This window comes from Chrysochloris asiatica, unplaced genomic scaffold (genome assembly GCF_000296735.1).
Source record: "Chrysochloris asiatica unplaced genomic scaffold, ChrAsi1.0 scaffold00193, whole genome shotgun sequence".
Classification (NCBI taxonomy): domain Eukaryota; kingdom Metazoa; phylum Chordata; class Mammalia; order Afrosoricida; family Chrysochloridae; genus Chrysochloris; species Chrysochloris asiatica.
This window is the reverse complement of record NW_006408711.1, coordinates 4,012,363-4,023,198: the sequence shown is the minus strand read 5'-3', so window position 1 is coordinate 4,023,198 and position 10,836 is coordinate 4,012,363. Positions and strand designations below refer to the sequence as shown.

General features: G+C 36.8%; 1 protein-coding gene across 1 annotated transcript in view; it reads right to left on the bottom strand.

Annotated features, from left to right (window-relative positions):
• The window catches only part of GIN1 (gypsy retrotransposon integrase 1), a 47,213-nt gene that overhangs the window by 20,409 nt on the left and 15,968 nt on the right, over positions 1 to 10,836 (bottom strand). Inside the window, exon 7 of the mRNA XM_006872313.1 lies at positions 10,189 to 10,474. Coding sequence (XP_006872375.1) covers positions 10,189 to 10,474 — 286 coding nt within the window. The remainder of the gene's footprint in view (positions 1 to 10,188; positions 10,475 to 10,836) is intronic.

The following is a 10,836-nucleotide window of genomic DNA, read 5'->3' as shown; positions in this document are numbered from 1 at the left end:
TTTTTTTTGGTGTGTGTGTGCATCAAAAAAAAGGGGGGGAGGGTTCTTGGTAAAAGAAATAATCTATGATGGTTTTGGGGGGAGGAGGAAATGATTCAGGTGCTAGAGGGTAGATACACATTGACATGGGTGATGGATAGGCAATATATAACTGGAGGGAGGTTGGCAGAGGAAAGATGGGGATGGCAGGAGTCACAGGGAGTAATGCAGTGGGTAAAGTGAATAAAGGTAAATGCTGTCAGCCGTTGGTGCATGGTGGGGATTGCAATCATGTAATGAAGGAAAGTATATGATTTGCTAAATGTAAAACTGATGATCTGCTCTGTATACCTTCACTCAATTCACAATTAAAAAGTTTAATAACAACAAGAACAACAACAACAAAAAAGACAAGAAAGAAGAAAAAGACCAAAATGGACGAAAAAAGTTGACTCTAAAACTTGCCCTCCAGCATAGAGATGCTAAAGCAAATGGAAGGAATGAGGAAGTAAAAGAGCTGAATAGAATATTTTAAAGAGCAACTCAAGAATACAAAGTCAAATTTTATGATGAAATGTGTAAAGATCTGAAGTTAGAAATACAAAAGGGAAGAACATGCTCATCATTTTTCAAGCTGAGGGAACCGAAAAAAAAAAAAAAACATGCTCATCATATTTCACGCTGAGGGAACTGAAGAAAAAATTCATGCCCCAACTTGAAATATTGACGATTCCATCACTTTGTACTGAATAGGCCAAAAGAAGACAAATCACAGCTGCTGGAAAAAAACCAGAATGTTTGATTCAGGACTTTGGGGCTACTTAAGCAGCTCTATGAGTATAGTCGTTACGAGTTGGGCTGCTACCCTCAAGGTCAGCAGTTCGCAACTACCAGCAGTTCCACAGGAGAAAGATTTACAGCCTCAGAAACCTATGCAGTGTTGCTACGAGTTGGAATCGATTCCACGGCACATTATCACCACTGCCAACAAGGAGCTCTGGTTGCATAGTAGTTACGACGAGGGCTGCTAACTTCAAAGTTAGCAGTTTGAAACTACCAGCTGTTCCACGGAGAAAGATGAGGCTTTCTACTTCCGTAAAGATTTACAGCCTTGAAAACCCTATGCAGGGTCACTATGAGTCGGACCTGGCTTTACTGCACACCACCACAACCGTTACCATGGGCAAAATATTGAATAATGAAGCATCTAAGGAAGATGAAAGTAATATACAGAATCATCGTTGTTAAGTGCCATCGAGGCAGTTTTGACTCATAGTGATCCTGTAAAGGTTTTCTGAGGAGTGGCTGGTGAGTTAAAATTATTGACATTGTAGCTCAAACTGATCTTGCGGTTAGTGCCTATCCTACAGTGCCAAACCAGGACTGTATCAAAAAGAAATGGTCGATGTTTAAATATCTCAAGAGGTAGCACATAATAAAGAACCACTGATACTGAAGGATAAAGTCCAAGGTACACTGAAATCATTGGCAGAGGCTCTGGAAATTGATGGAATACAAATTGAAATCTTCCAACAAACTGATGGCAAAAGTGGAGGCAATCACTCATCTACGCCAAGAAATGTGGAAGACAGCTACTTGGCCAACTGATTGGAAGAGATCCATATTTGTTTCCATTCCAAAGAGAGGTGACCTAACTGAATGTAGAAGTCATTTGACAATATCATTAATATAGCATTCAATTCAAATTCTGCAAAATATAATTCACAAATGGCTGCAAAAGTACACTGACATGGAACTATCAGAAGTAAAATTGGATTCAGACAAGGAGGTACAAGGGATATCATTGCTGGTATCAGATGGATCTCAGTTGAAAGCAGAGAATACCAGAAAGTTACCTGTGTTTATTGAGTACACATATACTTTCAATTGTATGGATCATGACAAGATATGAACAACATTGCATAAAATGTATATTCCAGAACACTTAATTGTGCTCATAAGGAACCTGTAAACAGACTAAAGTGCAGTAGTTCAAACAGAACAAGGGAACACTGAATGGTTTAAAATTAGGAAAGTGTGTGCCAGGCTTGTATTCTTTTATCATACTTACTCAATCTGTATGCTGAGCAAATAATCCGAGAAGCTGGATTATATGAAGAAAAATAATGCATTAGGGCTGGAGGAAGACTCATCAACAATCTGCAATTTGCAGATGGTACAACCTTGTTTGCTGAAAGTGAAGAGGTCTTAAAATATTTAGTGATGAAGAAGATCAAAGACTGCAGCCAATGTAAAGAAAACAAAAAATCCTCACTACTGGACCAAGAAATTACATCAAGATAAAAAGAGAAAACAGTGAAGTTGCCAAAGACTTCATTTTGCTCAGATCAACCATCAACACTCAAGGAAGCAGCAGTGAAGAAATCAAATGATGCACTGCACTGTGCAAATCTGCCACTCAAGACCTTTTTAAAGTGTTCAAGAGCAAAGATGTCAGTTTGAGGGCTTAGGTGCACCTGATTCAATTCATGGTATTTTCAACAACGTCATATGCATGTGGAAGTTGGAAAATGAATAAAGTAGACCACAGAAGAATTGATGAATTTGAGTGATGGTGTTGGAAGAGAATATTAAAAGTACCATGAATGACCAAAAGAACAAACAACTCTTCTTTGAAAGAAGTATAGCCAGAATTTTCCTTAGAAGCCAGGATGGCCAGACTTTTTCTCTCATACTTCACATATATTTTCAGGAGGTATCCTGGAGAAGGACGGACATCATGCTTGGTAAAGTGGATAGTCAATAAAACAGAGGAAGATCCCAACAAGAGTGACTGGCACAGTGGCAGCAGAAATGGGCTCAAATAAAGTAGCGATTGTGAGGTTGGTGCAGGATCAGGCAGGTTTTCATTCTGTAGTGCTTAAGGTAGCTATAAGTTGGAATCAATTCGATGGCAAAGGAATAAAACAGACTACATCTGTGGAGTGAAATGATAGAGAATATCAATATAATCAGCCAAACCAACGTCAGGAGTAGACTATGGTACTACTTTGCTCATCTTGCTCAAGCTCAAGCTGAAGCATAAGAAAATTAAAACAACTCCACAGAGTCAAAATATTATCCTGAGTATATCTCATCTGAATTTAGACACTATCGACCATCTCAAGAACAGATTTGATCAATTAGACACTAGTGACCAAAAACCAGAGGAGTTGTGGCATTACATCATGAACATCATACATGACAAAATCAAAAGGTCATTAAAAAGACAGGGAAGAAAGAAAAGTGGATGTCAGACAAGACTCTGAAATGTGCTCTGGAACACTGAGTAGTTACAGTGAGTAAAAGAAATGATGAAGAACTGATCAGAAAATATCAAAGGACAACTTGAGAGAGACCAAGTCAGGTATTATAAAGTAATGTACAAAGACCTTAGAAAACCAAAAAGAAAGAACACGTTCAGCATTTCTCAAACTGAAAGAAATGAATAAAAAATTCAAGCTTCATGCTGTAATACTGAAGTATTTTAAAGGCAAAATACTGAATGATGCAAAAAGCATCAAAAGAAGATAGAAAGCACTGTGCCAAAGTGAATTGGTTGATGATGCTCAAGTATTTTAGGAGGTGTCAACTGATTAAGAAACAATGATATTGAAGAAAGAAGTCCAAGCTACACTGAAAGCATTTGTAAAAAAAAAAAAACACAGCTTCAGGATCTTATGGAATACTAATTGAAAAAGTTTCAAGAAAGTGATACACTGCTGGAAGCACTTACTAGTCTATGCCAGGAAATTTTGAAGACTGCTACCTGGTCAACTGAATAGAAGAGATTCATATTTGTGCCTATTCCAAAGAAAGGTGACCCAACAGAATTCAGGAATTATTAAACAATGTCATTAATATTTCAAACAAGTAAAATTTTGCTAAGTACAATATGCAGCAGCACATAATAGGGAGCTGCCAGAAATTCAAACTGGATGCAGAAGAGGACCTGGAATGAAGGATATTATTGCTGACATAAATAATATGGATCTTCACTGAAAGTAGACAATACCAGCAAGATGTTTACTTGTGCTTTATTAACTATGCAAAAGAGATTTGACAGTGTGCATCATAAAAAAAGTCGATAACAATGTGAAGAATGAGATTTCCAGAATACTTAATTGTGCTTATGCAGAACCTGTACATAGACCAACAAGCAGTTTTTAGCAAAGAACAAGGGGATACTGAGTGATTTAAAATCAGAAAAGGTGTGTATCATGTTTGTATCCTTTGTGTATACTTATTCAACCTGTGTGCTGAGCAAATAATCTAAGAAACTGGACTATGTAAAGAACAACACAGCATCAGGATTAGAGGTAAGGTTTTTAGCTATTTGTGACATGAAGATGACACCACCTTGCTTGCTGAATGCGAAGTGGACTTGAAACACTTGCTAATGAAGATCAAAGGCTAGAACCTTCAGTATGGATTATATAACTCAATGTAATAAAACAAAAATCCTCACAACTGGACCAATAAACACCACCATAATGAATGGAGAAAAGATTGAACTTGTCAAGGATCTAATTTTATTTGGATCCACAATAAATGCTCATGGAAGCAGCAGCCAAGATATCAAAAGATGGAATGCTTGCATTGATAAATTAAAAACTTCCAACAAAAAAAAAGTCTGGACCCAGATGGCTTAATGGTGAATTCAACCAAACATTCAGAGAAGAGTTCACATCAATTTTACTCAAACTATTCTAGAACATAGAAAAGGCTGGAAAACTTCCAAATATGTTTTATAAAGCAAATATAACACTCTTAACAAAACCAGGCAAAGACATCACTTTTTTTTAGAAAAGTATAGACCAACATCCCTCATGAACACAGATGCAAACATTCACAACAAAATCCTAGTCAAAAGAATTCAACAACATGTCGAAAAACTCATAAATCATGACCAAGTAGGATTCATACATGCTTGAAGCAAGGATGGTTCAGTATTAGGAAAATAATCAACATAACCCACCACAACTAAAACAAAGAAAAAGAACCACATGATCACATTGATTGATGCAGAAAAGCTATTTGACCAAATCCAACATCCACTACTGATAAAAATACTCAACAAAGTAGGCATTGAAGGTAAATTAACAATGTAATTAAGAGTCCATATACAAATCCAACAGCCAACATTTACTCTCAATGGAGAGAAACTGAAAATGTTCCTTTTGTGAACAAGAACCAGAAAAAGATGCCCGTTATCATCATTCCTGTTCAATATTGTGTTGGAAGTCTTAGCCAGAGCTATAAGGCAAGAAAAGGAAATTAAAGGCATACAAACTAGCAAAGAAGTAAAACTCTCCATTGGAAGATGATATGATACTATATATAGAAAATCCAAAGGCCTCAGCAAGAAAATTATTGGAACTTATTGGAAGATTCAGCAAAGTTGCAAGGTATAAGAACAATATATAAGAATAAGTTGGTTTCTTTTATGTTTATAAAGATACCTCTGAAAGGATATTAGGAAAACAATACCATTTATAATAGCCATCCAAAAGTGTGGCTATTGTATACTTAGGAATACATCTAACCAGAGAACCAAAAACTTATAGAAAGAAAGGTAGAAAACACTATTACAGGAAATCAAGAGACTTAACAAAAATGGAAGAATACACCATGCTCATGGTTTGGAAGATCTAATATTGTGAAAATGTCAACACTACCCAAAGCAATCTATCGATATAATGCAATTCCAATCCAGATTCCTTCTTTAAAGAGATGGAAAAACTGATCACTAACTTTTTATGGAAAGAAACGAGATAGAAGATAAGCAAAAGAACAAAGTTGGAAACATTTCACTCCCTGATCTCAAAATTTACTACACTGCCACCACGGTCAAAATAGCTTGGTTCTCATACTGGTGTGGCGCTGTGGGCTAGGTGCACTGGACTACAAAGTTGGTTTGAACCACAAGGTCAGCAGTTCAAGTTCACCAACTGCTCCTTGGAAACCCTACACAGGTTTGCTATGGGTCAGCACTGACTCGACAACACTTAACAACCACAACAACAGTACAATTAAAGACACATAGATCAATGGAACAGAACTGAAAACCCAGAAGTAAATCCATGCATATACAGTCAGTTGATCTTTGACAAAGGGCCAAAACATATTAAATGGGGAAGAGACAGTCTCTTCAACAAATGTTGTTGTTGTTGTTACGTGCCGTCGAGTCGGTTCCGACCCATAGCGACCCTGTACAGGGCTTCAACAAATAGTGCTGGCAAATCTGGAAATACATTTGCAGAAGAATGAAACAAGACCCAAATCTCACACCCTATGCAAAAACAAACTCAACATGGATTAAAGACCTAAACGTAAAACCTGTAACTATAAAAAGATCATCAATGAAAAAACAGAGACAAATTTAAGGGCTATATTACGTGGCATAAATACACTGCCAAACATTATTAAACACAAAGGAACAGTGTGAGATAAGATAGATTACTGGGACCTAGCAAAAATCAGGCTCTTATGTTCATCAGAAGATTTTGCCAAAAGAGTAAAAAGGGAGCTCACAGACTGGGAAAAAGGTTTTTATAAAATATATCAGATAAGGGATTAATCTCAAAATTTACAGAAAAGTAAAACACCTTTACAATAAAAAAAACAAAAAACCAACAAGCAACCCAATTAAAAAATGGGCACAGGAGATAAACAGACATTTCACCTAGGTAGCTATTCAGGCAGCCAAGTAACATGAGAAATGTTCACAAACATTAGCCATTAGAGAGATGCAAATCAAAACAAAAATGAGCAATCATTTCACCCAAGCATTAACAGCAAAGTTAAAAAAAAACCCAGAAAACAACCAATTCTGGAGAGGGGGATGGAGAGATTGGGACCTTCCTACATTGTGGGTGGGACAGTAAAATAGTTCAAGCACTCTGGAAAATGGTATGGTGCTTCCTCAGAAAGCTGGAAACAGAAATACTGTATGACCCAGTGATCCCTCTACTTTGTATAAATCCTTAAGAATATGAGCCAAGATATATGCACAGTTGATGTATGCACACCAGTGTTCATCACAGCACTACAAATAATACGAAAAGATGGAAACAGCCTAAATGCCTCTCAATGGAAGAATGGATAAAGTAAGCTTTGGTTCATACACACAATGGAATACTATGCAAAGTTGAAACATAACAATGATTCTGCGCAACACCTCAAAACATGGATGAACCTGGAGAACATTATGCTGAGTGAAAGGAGTCAATCATAAAAGAACAAATACTGTATGAGACCACTAATGTAAAAACTCAAGAAAAAGTTTTCATACTAAAAGAAACATTCTTTGATGGCTACTTGGTGTGGGAGGGAAGGGAGAGGAATTTATTGACTAGAGGGTAGACACATGTTAACTTGGGTTATGGGGAGGGCCATATACAAGAAAGGAGAGGGAAATATACAAGAAGAGGGAGATTGACAGACGAATGATAAAGACAGATGAAGACTCAGGAAGGTATGTAAGAGCTACAGGGGATAAGATAAATAGTGATATATACACAACCTTGGAACAACAATGTTCTGCAGGTAGATACATGGACAGAGACATAGACTGAATGGGTATGGGAGGAAGAGTTGGATATATTTTAACAAACATTTAAGAGTTTGAAATAGGATATTGGTACATGGGTACTTACCTTTCCTACAAACACAACTATAAATATGGTGGAGCATACAGTGGGCAAAATGATGAAAACTTCTTAGATACTATCAATATCTTAAGGCATTGAGTTGCTGGGCCTGGTGACTCAGGAACATTGTTGTCTCAGGGGACACCATGGTCAACTGGAATACACAGTCTACAAAGACAATTTTCTACACCCTACTTTGCTGGTAGTGTCTGGGATCTTAAGAGCTGAGAGGCCAACTAAGGTGCAACTATTAGTCTTTCCATGTGCAGAAAAAAGAATGATAAGTGTTTAAGAGGTTGGAAATCAATTAGTATAATGGACTAATGGAACATGTGAACATCGATCTCCATGATTCTGAGACCAGAAGAACAAGATGGTGTCTGGCTACCACTATCAACTGCTCTGAAAGGGATTATATTAGAAGATTCTGGATAGAGCAGCAGAATATGTGGAACAAAACTTAAAATTATTAAAAGAAAAAAAAAAAAAAAAGATGGGGCTTACTGGTTATTTTCCCTCCAGAAACAGACTGGAGAACTATGTATGGTCCACGATCACCCTTCAGATCTAGACAGAAACTCACTCTTGTGGCCCAACTTTCAGCCAAGCAACAGATAGGTATATAAGGGGAACAACAACACTAGTAAGGTATAATCATTATCAATGATGGAATTCAATTATTCAAGATCAAAAAGGCAACATTTACCTAAAGACAAAGTTAAGAAGGGATGGGAAGCCCAATCAAATGGAAAAAGGAAACACAGGGAGGAAGTGGGATTACTGTTGCTGCATGGAGGGTATTGTAAACATTGAGATGAAACAAAGTGTATGATTTGTTAAATGCAAAACTGATTATTTTGTCTGTAAACTTTTACTCAATTCAGAATAACAAGTTTTAAAAAATCAAAGGATGCATTGTATTGGGTAAATCTGCTGCAAAAGGCCTCTTTAAAATGTTAAGAACCAAGACTCACTATGAGGACAAAGGTGAGTCTGACACAGCCATGGTATTTTTAATCACTTTATATGCATATGAAAGCTGGAAAATGGATAACGAAGTATGGAGAAGAACTGAGACACTGAACTGTGGTGCTAGGGAAGAATATTGAAAGTACCATGGTCTGCCAGAAGAACAAACAAATCTATCTTGGAAGAAGTTCAACTAGAGTGCTCCATAGAAGCGATGATGGCAAGACTTTATCTCACATCCTTTGGACATATTATCAGGAGAGACCAGTGCCTGGAAAAGGGCATTATAACTGGTAAAGTAGAAAGTCACTGCAAAAGAGGCTGCAACAATGTGGCTGCAACAATGAATTCAAACATAGCAATCATGAGGATGGTGCTGGACAGGGCAGTGCACAGGGTCACTATGTGTCCGAACTGACTCGACAGTACCTAACAACAACAATTGTATCTTCAAACGTTTTTATTAGTTGTTATCAAGTAGGGATCTGACAAATAGTGACAAAATATAAACATAACAATGATGATTGGTCCTATGCCACTGTTGAAGCTAAGGCATCAATCCATTTCACTGAGTGTTTCCTTTGCTTTTGCTGAATATTACTCATATTCAAAAACACTCATAGTAATGCTTTATCTTTCTTTTAATATAACAAGATAAAACAAAATATTCCCAATAAAGTATGCCTTAATAATCTGAAAGCCATGGAAATATGTTATTTCTAGTCTATGAAAGAAGGCTATAGAGATACCAGGGTATCCCTACAGTTCAGAATTCATCACGTACTTGTAGGTAAAGCGCTTTAGGATCAGTACTGGGCTTTAAACCACAAGATCAGCAGTTCAAAACCACCAGATGCTTTTTGGAAACGCTATACAGGGGGGTCACTATGAATCAGAACTGACTTGATGGTACTTAACAACAACAAAAAAACTATAGGATATGATTGGATTATTAACAGTGAGGTCAGAGGCTTAAATCCAGCAGCTGCTCCTTAGAACAATATACCGGGTTGCTATGAGTTGGAACCGACTCCTTGACACTTTACAACAATAAAATGGAGTCCTCATGTCATGCTGTAAGATATTGGACTGATAACCACACGGTTGTCATCTCAAACCCACTAGCCACACTTAGAAACCTTATATAGAGTCACAATGAGTCACAAATGACTTGACGGCATATAACAAGAACAAACTGAATTCTGGCCAGAACATTTTTGGAACCAAATAGCTTAGTTGTGTGTGTGGTTTTTTTTTTTTCATTACAATGAGGCACAAAGTGACTAAACAGAACATTATGAAAGCAAAAATAGAGAAGATATAATCCTTCCTTCTGTGACACAGGTTCAGTATCTTCAAAATAAACTATGAAAGTATACATGAAATCAAAATAAAAATCTCTCACAGATCTGACAATTCCAGAACAGATATTCTAAAAACAGACTACCTGGGATATGTAAAACTATACCAAATTCTATAAATATGACAGAGGAAATGAAGACTTAACCAAAATAAAAGAAAAAAAAAAAGGTTTAATTTTCTCTCCTCAAAGAAAGTAAAAATGTAGACAAGTGAATGATATCTTTACCTTGCTCAGTGGGTTCTCTTACATAGGGCTTAAGGTGAGACATTTTGATGGGTCTTTTAAGCCTAGTTCCAGTGTTGTCTCTCAGGACTGCACATCCCTTTTCTGTAATATAGTCTATGACACAAGGGCCAATCCATTCAGACTGGAAACGACCATCCTTCCACCAGTTTTTCCTTTGTCTTAAAACTTCATGACCCACTTTTAGATGAAATGGATTTAATTGCTTTGGTTTCTTTTTAACATCGATCTTGCTTTTATTTACTGCATCAAAATTGTTGTTCTTCATCTACAAGCACCACCACCAACAAAAAAAGAAGAGAAAGATAAAAGAGCTACAATTTTTGAATATAGGTAATACTGTAACAGATATAAGGAGCTCTGTAGCATAGTAGTTACAAGTCGGGCTGCTAACCTCAAGGTCAGCAGTTCGAAACTACCAGCTGTTAGGTGGAAGAAAGATGAGGCTTTCTGGTCCCATAAAAATTTAGTCTCGGAAATCATATAAAGAGTCACTATAAGTTGGAACCGACTCCATAGCACATAACCACCACAAATATATTGAGGTGTTAGCAGAAGGTAGGCATGAATCCCATTTAATTCTTAAAAAAAATATTTCAAAGTGGTATTAGAACCTTTACTTCTTATAAA